Here is a 15,500-nt window from a genome sequence, read left to right as displayed (position 1 = left end):
TTCTGATAAATATATAAGTAGGGGAGAGAGTCTCCCATAGTCTCCCTTCATTTTGGGTAATATTTTATATGCTTACCTGCAAAGAAAGGGAAGATGTGTAGGGAGGAGGGGGGTCCCTGTAAAAGATTTGTTCGAAGAATTCTCCATCTGTAAATATGATGACACAAAGGTTTATTATTTAATATGCAAAATTCATCAGTTTTAAATTTGCTCCTCAAAGCTAATAGATATGGAAACTTGCATAATTCAGAAAAAAAAGGTTCAAAAATTTCAAAGTCATGTAACTTTGCTGAAAATTATACAATGAAATTCAAAATTAATGATAACCCATATATTTACTATCGACTGAAGTACCAAAAAACGCAATTTTGACCTTCAGAGGGCCAAAATGCTATCGAGCTTTTTTTCTGAAATTATTTATTCTGAAATTCTGAAAATTATTTAAAGGGGATTTTTTACAACCGACCTATTCAGAGACAACACTGACGCACGGTTGAAGATTCGTCTTTATATGCATGTAGTCCGTATAAAAAGTATTGCTATTAAAACTAACCGTTATAACATATCATAGTTACACAATGGCTATTAGGGTGGAGGCCAACAAATTCTTTTTTATGGGGAGAGACCTTAAAATAGCCTTTTTCCGAATTTTGCCGAATTCCCGAACTTTCCAACTTTCCATGAGAGGCTCGTCAAATGAATTGAATAAACTATTAATGAATATAGAATGAGTTGAAAATTTTTATATCTTATTTGAAAAAACAAATCAAGCAAACCGAGCCCCCCCCCCCTCTTCCTGAGCCCCCACCTACCTTCCCTCTTGGTCGTCAAATCTCGGTAAGTAGGTATACAACGTAATTTGAAATCGAACACAATGCTGAAAGAAAACAGAGGAGCAGAATGTATGTAAAAATATCGAGAATATACAAGTGAAGAATTGAGATCTCAAATTCGGAAAAATATATACAGATCGAGTTGAAGTTTTCACAAATATGTTTTTTTTGGAAGGCTGGGGGGAGGATGAGAGACAAATGCGCTAAAAAAATGGGTACTTTCCCATTATACGGGCACTTCTAAAAAGTCAAGTCTGGTTGATGCTAATGAAATAAAATAAAATAGTTTATAAACATATTATAGTTTATAAACAAATTTGGGCTATATATTTGCACATTAGGGGGGGGGGGTGTAAAGCATTACATATATTAAATACGTAACCAAACCTAGGTACCTTTTCTCCCCCTAAATCCCAAAAAACAACAGTTTAAATATTGTAAATTCAATGAGAAACCACGCTCTTCGATCTATTTAGATAACAATTACCCGCTTTACGAGTCTCCATCACTGCATTCATTGGACTGTCTATAGCCGAAGTGCCCATATAATGGGAAAGTACCAAAAGATGTTTAGTTTTGGAGAACATGTTTGGTACCTATTTACCATAGTTAGTTTTTATTCATAGATAGTTGTATTTTGTTAATTCTCGAGCACTTCCTCTTAACAATGTCGAAATCTAAATTTTTGACCCGCTATATATAAAGGAAATCTGATACTATTTTTGCAACAACAACAAAAATTCGTAAAAAAGACGTATTTGCTCACAATTAATACAAGATTATTAAATTAATACAAAGATTAATACACGATTATTAAGATTTAATAAAGATTTTATTCTTTGATTTAAACATTTGTAAGCTTTTTTTCTTCATTAGATATATAGATAGATAGATCGTATATTTCAAAAGCCCAAAAGCCATATACACACAAAATTTACGAAAAATAAAGAAATCACCAATAGCACAAATTACAAAGCACACAGAAACATAATACATAGCGAAAAAATACCTACTAGTAATTTAGCGAGAAAATAATTGTAGTTAATAATTAATTGTAGTTAATAATTAATAATTAATATAATAATTAATAATTAATTTTATGAACTTTTTCTTCTTTCTAAGCTTTTGTCTATTTACACATCAACATGAAATATTGTGGTTGGATTACTCATTTGTAGAATAACAGGACGCAGCAAAACCATCCCATATTTTTCCCTTAAATCAGAGAGTCCCAGGCACTTCCGGAGAAAATGGTCCAAATCTTCGTCCTCATCTTTACAAAGAGGACACAGATACCGCCCTTCAGGATCAACTATCTTTTTGTCAAACATCTTTTCACTGCTCTGGATTGGAAGGCAATTTGCCCTAAGCTGAATCCATCGACATAAAATCATAGCCGTTAAATTAAATTTAAAATAAACTTCCTCTCCAAAACTAGGTTTAGCCTCATTATAATGATTCAATATTTTAGAATTTAAAACCAGCCCATGCCAATTTTCATTATGGCCATCGATTGGCTTGACGACGGCCGACGGCCAAAGATGTCCGACGGCCATCTTTGACTAGTTTCTTACAATAATCATAGAGACAAAGGGAAAAAACATTTTCGCGGAAAGAACCTATATTTAATAATCGATAGACTTTGTGGCACCAAAACCAAGAATTTTGCTTCTTTTAATTATTTTGGCGGTTCATTTGACCTTGAAAGTCGTTATGACCTTGATAAAAAAAAAACATTAAATAATTTGAACTCGTTGTGTGGTTCATCGACAAAAAGAAAACCAAAAATATTTTTAACAGTCCTCCAAAATCTGGATTTCTGCATTTTGTCCGTTATCAAACAGTTCGTGGTAACGAACTGTAAGTAAGGAGCGACCCGGCTCAATGGTAACCGAAACTCTAGAAAACGGCATTTTGATACAAATAGATACATCAAAAGAATCACATTTTAATGCTGATTTCATATGTATAATTTTCATCAAGTTTAATCCTACCCATCCAAAGTTCGGCGCCTGAGAAAATTTGGCTGATTTTCGAAAAAAGGGGGAAAGACCCCCTAAAAGTTTTAGAGACTTAATGAAAATAATACCATAATATTCCGCGTATCAGAGAACCCCACTGTAGAGGTTCCAAGCTCCCATCTACAAAAAAGTGGAATTTTGCATTTTTTGCCAGAAGAAAGACCACGGATGTGGGATTATTTGTTTTGTTTTTTTTTGTTTTTTTTTCCCAGGGGTGATCGTATTGACTCAGTTGTCCTAGAATATCGTGGGAGGGCTCATTGGAATGTAAATTAAGAGTTCGGCAAGGATTTTTAAGTGACGAAAAAAATGAAGGGTAACTAGGCCTCTCTCCAACGCTCATTTTTTTCCCCAAAGTCACCCGATTAAAATTTTGAGATAGCCATTTTGTTCAGCATGTTCGAAAATATTATAAGTATGTCTTTTAGGATGACTTAATCCCCCGAAGTTCCCGGAGGAGGGCTGAAAGTTATGAACTTTACCCAATGTTAACATATAGTATTGGTTATTTGGAAGTATACAGACGTTTTCAGGGTAGTGGGGGGCGGGCGCCCCAGGGTGGCGGGGGTCAGAATCTGTCCATGAAAGAAGTTGTCAGGGTGGAAGGGACAATGCTAGGAAGTGGACTCCAGACTTCCCAGCATTATTTAAAAAAAGATCATAAATTTAATATAAAAAAACAAGTATTTCAACTGCAACAGCAGCAACGTCGAAACTTTAAACAAACAGAAAATATTACATATATAATTGGGTTCACCCCGTAGTCAATACCTCGCTCTTTAAGCCAAAGATTTTTTAGTACTTTCATAAGAGCTATTTATTCTAATTAACGGCCTTTGTGATTAACCGGTCATTTCTAAAGAATTGGAACAAAATTTGAACTTCCACTTAAAGAGCAAGGTATTGACTAGGGGGCGAACCCCCTAATAAACGTATTAAAAATATATGAATATAGAAGTTCGTTACGTAAGTTAATTCGTAAGTTACGTATATTTATTACTAATAAAAACGTTCGTAAATAAAATTCAACAAGTTTCGAGAAAGCCATTTAACTAAATAAAAGTAAATTAATATGAAAATTTTGTTTTAATTATTCATGTACGGTGAGCCAAGATCAAAACCAGCATTTATTCAAAAACGTTCAAAAATTTAATAAAAAAAACTAGTTTTTTAAACTGAAAGTAAGGAGCGACATTAAAACTTAAAACGAATATAAATTATTCTGTATGTGAAAGAGACTGTCCCCTCTTCAACGCCTCTCTCTTTACTCTAATTTTTTACTCTTTATAAAAAATTTTTTTTAAAAAACAATAAAAAATTTTAGCGAAAAGAGCGCGGCTTTGAGGAGGGGACAGTCCCTTTCATATACGGAATAATTTCTGTTCGTTTTAAGTTTTAATGTCGCTCCTTACTTTCAGTTTAAAAAACTTGTTTTTTTATTTAATCACACGAATAGCGGGATATTATCTCATCATTGTAAAAGTCTTGAAAATGGTTATATCAGCTTATTTATTTAATATTATTGTAATATTATTTTGGATTTTAATATCCTTTATTTTGGGCTTTATTACCAATTATTACACTTTTTTTAGTTCAGAAATTCATTATCCAAATAGCTGTGTATCAGATATAGCATGACTGATCCAAATTTAGTTTAACTTCAAAATTATATTATCCATCAGAATTAAAAAGAATGATGCCCCTTTTCACAGGAACGGTTCAACTAAAATTAATTTAGACATACAAAAATCTAAATTAAACCTCTATAGTATCTTAGAATAGCACCACCGGCTTCTGTCTGTCTTATAACAATCCGCTACTTTCAATGATAGATAAACAATAGAGGAAAACATTGGATTTTTATAGTTCTGCAACATGAACAGATACGAGCAATAAACCTTAATTCTTTTACAAAGGAACCCCTCTCCCCTATCTTGTCACTGGGTATAAATCCCTTTTTTTAGAATTTGTCATTCATTGCAAGTGTCAACTAGGCCCACCCAGATTTTGAATTCTATACTGTCCTTTCAATTGAAGTAATCTGGGTAGGATTTAGTTATAAAAGACGGCTTGTATTTTTACACAGGTGGAAAGAGTCTGATTGATTACAATGCGCCAAAAAGGGTAAAGAAAATCCTATTATATCTTATAATTTAAAAATTAGAAATGATTTATTTATGTCACACTTTATTGCAGCGATTGGGAATTACCATTTCATGAAAAAGCTAATAAGGTTAGGTTATTTTTTGGAAAAGACGAAGAAAAGAGTTCTCTAGTACTCGGCTATCATATATGCATCACAAAATACATCTCTAGACTAAGTCATATCTGGCAAGTTAAATCATATTTCGTGATTCTTAACAAGTACAAAAAAGAACAAAACAAACAATAACACACAACATATTTAAATCGCTGTCTTTCACGCTTCCACACCTTTCTCTAAAAAAAACTTTTTACTGGATCTAGAAGTAGTCTCCAAAATACCCGGGAGTAGTAGCCCCTCGAAAAAAAAATTTCCTTGAATTTGCCAAACTTTGACAATTAATCAGAAAATGTTTCAGCCAATCCCATACTCCCCGCAAAAGAAGCAATTACACCTAACCCCGAGTCATCCTCTTTATATGACACCCAGTGTCTCCTACGCGGTGGTACTCACTTGGCTCGCACTTACAACCATCAATTAAGGGGTTCTTCATGGTAGGTTCAGTTTCAAATAAAACTCCTCACCACACGCTACTCTAATCTGGGGTAAAAACGCAGGGTGCTAGATTTCTCTACGGCTGTAATCCAAACTTGATTCTCCAATATCCATAGCCGTGCTTCCCCTAACCCTGAATTTCCCCAGGAGAAAATTAGATTCTCTGAGATTTTCCTTAAACTAAACATTCGTAAATATAAGAAAGTTAACATAGAGTAAGCGTCGTTAACTTTGGGGGAAGATTTCAGAAAACCCAATTTTCTTATGGGGAGATTCAGAAAACCCGAAAACAATCGGGGGAAGTGAAAACACTTGTCTACTGTCTTGAAGAACAGGGGCCTATGGTATACCCTAAACCCAGACTCCTTTTCCAATTCCAGGTCTCTACACTGAGATTGTCTGAAAATCGCAGAAGTTTACATTCTTCCTCTAAAGATAGACACTGAAGCTGGTTATCGCTTTAGGGCAGGGGCTGATCTTCAGGCGGAAAATGGAATATCACTGTTCCAGTGGATAACGAAAAACTTGAGTTTCTTGGGCCCGATTTCTTGAGTTTCTTGGGACAGGAGAACGACGGAAGTTCACCTCATTTTAGCAGCTATGAGGTATTATTTCTTAATTCTTTCTTTCATTGAGGACGACTGCATTATATATAGAACAAAAATATTCTAATATTACTTTTGTTTATAACTGTGTTGGAAAAAAAATCTTAATTTCTTGAAATAATTTGGTTCACCCCAATTATTTTAACAAAAATTATCGCCTGCAAATTATTATAGCCGACGCAACATTTTTCGTTTTTTAGAAATTTGACATTGCAGCAGGTCGAAAACAATTGTTTACTCTAAAATACAGAAAAAGATGCTTCAAAAAATCATATGAAAATGTAGGCATATTCCCTTCCAAAATTCATCTAATAATGATAAAAAAAAAGAAATAAATAAATTTATTTTAAATCAAGATCCAATCAACGGGCATTGATGTGTATAAGGTTAAAATCAAAAAGAAGCTTGTGTAAGGCAGCAACATTATAAGCTTAGAATGGGCATTATTATGTAATCAAGGTTGTCTCAGTTGGGGCAAACTAGTAAAGAACGAACCACGGCTTAAAAAAAACAAAAATTCGTTAGAAAAAACATTCTAGTGAAAAAAAAAACATTTATCGCTGATTCCGAAATGGTAATGATTATTTCGATAGGTCTTAGTAAAACGTTATTTTGAAAACAAATTTATGGGGATTTCAGAAAATAGCCCGAAACCTCTCGAAACTGGCGCTGAAAGTATCATCATTAAAATCGATATTGCCGAAAAGCCCCAGGAAACTTACAGCCCCAAACCTTGAACAACATATCACTTTTTTGCATGGGTAGCAATTGTGTGTCCCCTTTTTTTCTTGTTTATATAGGAGACCCACATTTACGAGGAGGGTCTGAAGCGCTCCCTAATTATACTTATGTCCCTACCTTAGAATGTACAGACCTATGTACAGGGTTGCCGACATGGTTAGTTTCAAAAGTGCTATAATTGTCCAAATTTGCGTGTTGTACAGCGATTTTCGGTACTAGTTAAAACATTGACTGAAGTGGTGCTATAATAGCAATTTTGTGCTATTTTAGCATTATTTAAGCGACCCTGAGCACGTGCTGCAGTGCTAAACATTATGAAATAGTGCTAAAATATCACTTTTGTGCAACAGGTGAAAACCCTGGCTGTGTATAGCCAAAGTAGATATAGTAAACAGGATGATCGATGATGTATATGCTTGCAAATACATTTCCTTTGGATAAAGTAAAAAATATCCAATAAAAAATTAAATCTGTGTACAGGTAAAGAGGGCTTGGAACTTGAATCACGCAAAAACTACGAGCGCGTTATCTGACGGCTGCCACCTCCTTCAACTCCCCGTTAAGTTTATTTCGACATGTGTCACCCTTTACTTAAAACTCTTTTGGAAAAATGCAGGGCGGATTCAAGCCATAAATTAAATAGATATCATGTATATGCAAAATTTCTGTGTATATTAAGTAAAAAGCAAGTTATTTGATGATATACTTAGCTGAGGGGTATGCTGAGGAGGCGGCAATCAACCAGTAACGTAATAGTAGTTTTTGATCGTTTTGTTTTAATTACTCTTCACTTTTATATCGATAAACCTGGTTCAAAACAAAAAAGTTAATCCCAAATAGAGTCTGCCGTGTTAAGCATAGCAGTTATATACCTCTCAGTTTTTAGTACAAGACAAGAAGACGTTATGATTCCACATTGTGGATATATTTCTGGGCATTTGTATTTGAGAATCGGCACGGTAAAATACACATTTTGCACTGGAAACGCCCTCTTCTCAGATCTTAGCGAATACTAGAGGAACCTTACATCGAAGTGAAGACTATATACATGAAATATTACTTAGAAACTCCAAAATAACACTTGCGATGGGTTTACTTGTCCCGATTGTCTCTTTATATTCCTCGGTTAGCCTTGGGTCTCTGTTCAGACAGTCCCTATTTTGCTGCCTGGCTTCTCTGGTCGGGTTTCTATTAAGCGTGATACTTAACCAAGCCCGATTGCGTTCAGGCACATCGAGTGAGCAGCGACTTTACGTGATGGTTTAAACAACAGGCCTTTTTCGCGAACTAGAAAGCAAAGTCGGCTTAGCTTTCCCATGTTTATTTCTAAAATTCGTGACTAGCGGCAAGATGCATGGCTACTATTTGCGAGAAGACAAGAATTGGCTAGTCTAAGAAAGCAAATCCAGTTCCAGCCCGCAAGTGGAAAGTGTTTTTGGCTTCAAATTATAATGCGCATGACTTTAATAGAACTTGCGACCGTAGGTATTTTTTCTTTATCTTATTTTCCCTTACTTCAAGAAATGAACAGTATTTTTGAAAACCTTGCAATATAATGACTGAAAACAATTATTAACACAGGTTTATAATAAAAACTGATCATAACAATAAAAACAAGGTCAGTTTTTAAATAACTTGCTTTTTCAATCGTTATTCACGATTAGCCGATATAATTTTCACTAGTCGGTCTAATAACCCGACTTCACTTTCCATTGATTTTTCCACGACTGGCACCTTTTTTGTCGCTAAGACCCGGCTTGTCACGAGGAAAGGTCTAAAGTTGCAGTCTGTTACAATCTCATATTGTACAGGTCCTGTAAAATTATATAATGCATTTATGTCAATATGCAAGGGAAACCTTGCTGATCAGGTGCAGGACGACTTGATCTTAATTTGTCGGAGGGACGAGTCCCCAGCCCTATATGGCCCAAACGAGAGCTTATATCTGTTTAGGGCACAAACAGCAAAAGCTGATTCTTCAAATATATGTAAAGAAGACAAAATATGTTAAAGTAAATGGGCATCTATTGAACTATTAATCAACCTAGTAAAGAGCAAACCAAAGCACATAGTAGCGAAAAATTAAAAAGAAGGTGTTTCCAAGTAAATTAGCATGTGTAACAGAATAGCAAATCGACACTGATTTTTGAATAGTGACTATTATCTATTTAAGCTTCAAAGTAAATTTATGGAAGTATCAAAAGAGCTTGAAAGTTTTCAAAAATGGCGGCGGATAAAAAAAAAATATAAATAAAACAATAGAATCTTTATGGTCAAAAACTTCCACCTAAAAAAAAAACAATTGCAGAAATCACATAGACACCATAGACGTGTCTTTTTTCTTGTCTTGCTAAGCGCTAACTGAAAGACCCTTAAGGGCTGTTTAACGGCACATTTGAAAGTTAATATTTATATCTACGTCATTTTTATGAAAATGTGGCGACAGAAATAAAGTAAAACTTGATTTTCAACAACAAAACGACTGTTTTTCGGCGTCATTACATATCAAACCCTTGAAAATGCATCATTAGAATCACCTCGACGGAAATCACTTAAGCAGACGCTTTTACCCCCCCCCCCCCCTTCTTCATTAAAAATCCTAGAAGATCATATTGTAGTCTGTGTACTATTGAAAAATCTCCGTGTTGTCGGGGCTAGTCCTAGCAAATAGCGATTTACACATTTCTTGGGAGGTGACTAAAGCAGAAGCTCGGTTAGAATGGATTGAATGAGGAGTGTTCAGCCATATATTTGCCTCCAAATATAGAAATTTACAACTTATTAAACTAATAAGCATGTAGAAACATAAGAGGGATTCTGACCTGGAACAGGGGGTCGTATCTCCGCTTTATCAGGCATTAATTCCTCGTTGCTTTCTTCTTCTTCCATATTGACCTTTCATTCTGAACTTTCATTCCTTAAAAATAATAATAGCCTAATAATAAGAGTCATTCATTTTCAATCAAACTGATACGAGTTCATTAGGCAGCAATACAACTAAGGAAGGCCGTAAAGGCTATATACATATATATATATATATATATATATATATATATATATATATATATATATATATATATATATATATATATATATATATATATATATATATATATATATATATATATATATATATATATATATATATATATATATATATATATATATATATATATATATATATATATATATATATATATATATATATATATATATATATATATATATATATATATATATATATATATATATATATATATATATATATATATATATATATATATATATATATATATATATATATATATATATATATATATATATATATATATATATATATATATATATATATATATATATATATATATATATATATATATATATATATATATATATATATATATATATATATATATATATATATATATATATATATATATATATATATATATATATATATATATATATATATATATATATATATATATATATATATATATATATATATATATATCAGTATTACTACTGATGACGGTCATCTGTATATGTGACCCGAAATATCTGGTATTTTTTGTAGAAATGTATTATACACTGTCATTAAAAAGGTTTTATTCCTATTTTGAACTTTTATTATATATATATATATATATATATATATATATATATATATATATATATATATATATATATATATATATATATATATATATATGCCATATTATGCAGCTATAATTTTTGAAACACACAATCAGAATTTTTTACTATATTGGTTAATGCTAATGAAATAAAATAAATATATAATAGTTTAGAAACAAATTTGGGCTATATATTTGCACATTTGGGGGGGGGGGGGATAAATCAAAACATAAATTAAATACGTAACCTAACCGAGATACCTTTCCCCTCCAAAATCCCAATAAACAACAATATAAAAATCGTAAATGCAATGAAAACCACGCTAAGCATTGCATTACTGTATAGCGGTGTCTTGAATTAACCCGTCAAAAACGGGTTTTTCGTGACTGATTTACGTATAAAGGCCCATATAGTGCCCAAGAACCAGCTAAAATTTAAGTGGCCTCAATTACGCCAAATAACGAAATTACCCTTTTTCTCAAGAACTAAAACGTGTAGCTTCAATAGAGCGTTTTATGCTAATGCAATCATAAATCTCCCAGGGCTCCAAGCATGGGCGCCCATAAGGGGGAGCACCCCCCCCCTGGCTGAATAATGCTGCCTTATTTTTATATTTTTGTTGTGAGATTTCTATTATATAGCATTAAAAGTGCCAATTAGACGAGGTTTGCCCCCTCCCCCTGGAATTCAGCTTATGGGCGCCCATGGCTCCAAGTCTTGAGTAGCGTAATGATTAATCTAAGACTTTTATCTAGGATATGTTTTCGGCGTAGTTACTAGAAAATTCCTGATTATAGCCTTGAACTTTAGAGTCCAAAACTACGTTAAAAAAATTTCCAAATAATATGTTGTTAAATCGTTAAAATGCCCAGTTTTCTAAAAAAATCTCTCAAAACTAAGAGGGATATGACAAATTCTACTTGCATATTCGGAACTGTCCCCAAAAACTATGCATCCTGATGCAACTGGTGTCAACAGCCAGTTATTATCCAAGATGAATTTCATTACTTTCTTCAAAGTGAAATTTGGCCTGAACAATCAATGGAATGTGGAAACGGGGATTATTCGATTCGCTGATGCTGAACACATATTCACCTGATTTGTGTTACAGATCGAGTTCCATAATGACAATCTTCGCTAAAGTTAGATGAAGACAGACAAGTATTTTGAAATGAAAGTAAAGAGCACATTAAAACTTAAGGTAAAATGAAATTATATGTTTTAATGAGAAGATTGATGGTCCCCTTAGTTTCCTGCTCCTTATGCCAAAGTTTTGATCTATTGTGAATGGTAATTACGCTCTAAATAAAGCATAAGCTAAGCTTTGCCGCAAAGAATAGAGAATCTAAAAAAGAGATCCTTTATATTTGCTATAAATTTAAATGTTGGTTTTGACTTTAACTTTAGCACAGCTGTTCTTTTTGTATTTAATTTCCGCTCATTTTTAATACTGTGTTCAGGGTTATCCTAAATACGAGGAGAGATGCCGCCAATCCCAACCCTCGGTCTTTCCGTCAAAAACTAATTTACGCAATAAGAAGGCAGTTTATTGTCACCCCTCCCCAGCATTCCACGCTGTAATATAGTGGAAATAGATTCTTCGATATGAAGGGAGGCTTAAGAATAAGCTGCCCCTCCGTATTGACTTGAAACAACTCTCACGTTAAGTTAGAAAATATTAGCCAAAAACACTCTGTTTGGTGCGTCAGCGGAGTTTTTCTTTACAATCTAGAGCTACATGTGACCCCGTTAGGGACCACTGAAACAAAATTGTTACGGTAGCGACCATTATATTGGGAAACAGCGCTGACTGAGGAATATAAAGGTGCTACTATATTGTTATTAATTTAAAAAAAAAACAAGTTTTTTCATCCAAAATAAGGGGCAAAATTTAAACTTAAAACGAGCAGAAATTATTCCGTATATGAAGGGAGCCAACCCCTTTTTAACGCCTTGCTCTTTAAGCTAATGTTTCACTTTTTGTCGAAATTCTTTAAGATCAACCACTGAGCCCGCTGAATTGCCCGCTTTAAGATCAGCCCGCTGATTTGGAATAAGACACTTTTTAAGAGCACTATAAAACTTTAGTGCAACGAACATTTAGTCGAGAAGAGGGAAGCCCCCGCCCACTCATACACCAATTAATATCTGCTAGTTTTAAATGTCAATGTTGTTCCTTACTTTCAGTTGAAAAAACCTGTTCTTTTACTTATTTTCTGATCGCTTTTCAAATCATACAGGGAAAGTCATCCCCCCCCAGTTGGTTTCAGGCACCCTTCCCCTGCCCCACTGTATAACGACCCACAGAGTTTTCCACGATACCCAATACAAAATTATACTTCACTGTACAGAATTTCATCAAAAATAACCTGAATCAACTTGGTTGAATGGAGTTTTAAAATAAACATCTATATCAAACGATAATTTCATACGAACTATGCAACTCTTCAGGAGCGAATATACCATTACGAGGCTTTAGTGCCTCTGAAACTAGAAAGTAATAAATATATATATATATATATATATATATATATATATATATATATATATATATATATATATATATATATATATATATATATATATATATATATATATATATATATATATATATATATATATATATTTATAAATGTATATAGGCCACATATATATAGGCCGACGCACCAATCTTGATTACCGCCCCCCTTGTGTCCCACAGTATTTTCAGGTCAAAATTTAACCAAATTATTTTCAATTTATTAATTAATTAATAATATTTTTCAATTATTTTTTATTTTATAAATTAATAAAAAAATTTATTAATTATTTTCATTGATTAACTGTACCTCCTACTTTAATTTAATTAAAAACAGATATTCAAAAATTACAATATTATTATAACCGTTAGATTACTTATTTGAAATTTTACTCCTCTAAAATTTCTTCGCCCAGGGCAAATCCCCCCCCCCCCTAAAACCACCTCTGGGCTATCTGGAGGCATTTTATGTCTTATTACAGTAAAATCCTACTTGGTGTTGCATTTATATAATATATTTCTTTAAATTCTTGCCACTCTTGCATTTCTTAAACTTTGTTAGGCTTTATAGAAAAAAATGTATCTCCATGGCAGTATCATTATTCACCAATATAACATAAAACATCAAATAAGTAAAAATGGGCATGACTGCAATCCTAAGTTATGAATATTATTCACTCCAATAATCTTAATGCGCAAAAATTCATTAGCTAAATATAGTACAGAACACGCTATACCATGGTACATATTTATAAACCTCTAGTTATCCCATAAAAATGTTCTACTGGGAATTTCTAAGGAATTATTGAAGAAAAACTTCCCTGTGTTGGAATACAACTTTGACTACTTGGTTCCCCTCAAGAGAGATCCAAAATCTTTAGCGTCGATTGAAAAGAGGGTGGGGAAGCCACCTAAAGAATAGGGACTTTTATGGTTTAAAGCAGTGGTTCTCAAACTGTGGTACGCGTACCCCTTAGGGGTAGACAAAATTTTTTATCGGGTACGCGGCAGGCCAACGAAAAAATAAAACAACCCTTTAACTCTATTATTTGAAAAAAACTACGTTTTCTAAAGAGTTAAAGAGGCTGAGTTACAAGGTGAAACCTTAAAACGTACCGGGATTAGGAGGCACAGTTTGGGGGCTGCCGCCCCCCAAACTCCCCGCTTTCGCAGCCTTTAAATAAAAAAAAAGTTTTTTAAGCTGAAAGTAAGGAGCGACATTAAACTTAAGACAAACAGAAACTATTCCGTATATGTAAGGGGCTGTGCCCTCCTCAACGCCTCGCTCTTTACGCTAAAGTTGTTATTGTTTAAAAAAAAGAGTTGTGAGAAAGTCAAACTTTAGCGTAAAGAGCGAGGCGTTGAGGAGGGCACAGCCCCTTACATATACGGAATAATTTCTGTTCGTTTTAAGATTTAATGTCGCTCCTTACTTTCAGTTTAAAGAACTTTTTATTTCAAGGCTGCGAAAGCGGGGTTTGGGGGGCGGCAGCCCCCAACTTGTGCCTCTAATCCCTGTACGTTTTAAGGTTCGACCTTGTAACTCAGCCTCTTTAACTCTTTAGAAAACATAGTTTTTTTTCAAATAATTTCTGCACGTTTTTGTACAGTTTATTACTCAAGGGTCGACCTTGTAACTCAGCCTCTTTAACTCTTTAGAAAACGTAATTTTTTTCAAATAATTTAAAAAAGAAACTGAGTTTCATTTTAAAGTTTAAATTCAGTATATAAAAAATTTACTCTGATGGTGAATCGAACCCGGGTTTTCCGCCTGACAGTCTGGAGTATCAACCGCTGGACTATAGACACACAACAGTAATTGTTTTTTAGTAAAAGGGAGCTATTTTCGACGCAAGCAAATTCCCAAAAAACTTGATATTTGGTTTTGGAAAACAGGGAAGGAGTGATCAGATTGAGCTGAAATTTCGAGGATAAGCTCCCAGGCCCCAGGAAAGCTTATCCTCTAAATTTCAACCCGATCAGACAACGTTAAAGGGGGTTGTGGTGGGAAAAATTAACATGGGCTAATATAGGAAAACAAGGTTTTTCGTAAATGTAAATTTGGGGGATAATTTTTCCGGTCTTAAAAAATCAAAAGACCCTAACAGGTCAAATTTTGCTTCGAATGAGTCCTCATTCACCCTGATCCGTTGCAAACTGTGGCTTGTAGGGGTGGCTAAGAAAAAAAAAATATGAATTTTAAGTGGCTATATTTGGTTTTTTGAAAACATGTATGTAGTGATCTGATTAAGCTTAAATTTCGAGGTTAAGCTCCCGGGCCCTAGGAAATCCTAACTTCTAAATTTCAGCCCAATCGGACAACGTTAAAGGGGAGGCTGTGGTGGGAGGGTCGAAACTTCCGGCCCAGTTTACCCCATGAAGATAAAGTCGGAGGAGGATGAAATTTTGCAAATTTCTTAGTTTGAGCTTGGGCTACAAAATGCGATT

General features: G+C 33.6%; 1 protein-coding gene across 4 annotated transcripts in view; it reads right to left on the bottom strand.

Moving 5' to 3' along the window:
- The window catches only part of LOC148942250 (axin-1-like), a 155,493-nt gene that overhangs the window by 87,394 nt on the left and 52,599 nt on the right, over positions 1–15,500 (bottom strand). For 3 of the 4 annotated variants that reach the window (XM_089103538.1, XM_089103536.1, XM_089103535.1), the window contains exon 2: positions 9,721–9,815. In XM_089103538.1, the coding sequence (XP_088959664.1) occupies positions 9,721–9,787 (67 nt within the window). In that variant the 5' untranslated portion in view covers positions 9,788–9,815. Of the gene's footprint in view, positions 1–9,720; positions 9,821–15,500 lie in introns of all 4 variants that reach the window. The other variant, XM_089103537.1, reaches the window with a different exon arrangement.

Source organism: Artemia sp. Qi Xiang Cuo, chromosome 17, assembly GCF_049724085.1.
Source record: "Artemia sp. Qi Xiang Cuo chromosome 17, ASM4972408v1, whole genome shotgun sequence".
Taxonomy (NCBI): Eukaryota; Metazoa; Arthropoda; class Branchiopoda; order Anostraca; family Artemiidae; genus Artemia; species Artemia sp. Qi Xiang Cuo.
Note: the sequence above shows the minus strand (reverse complement) of the source record. Positions and strands in the feature narration are given on the sequence as shown.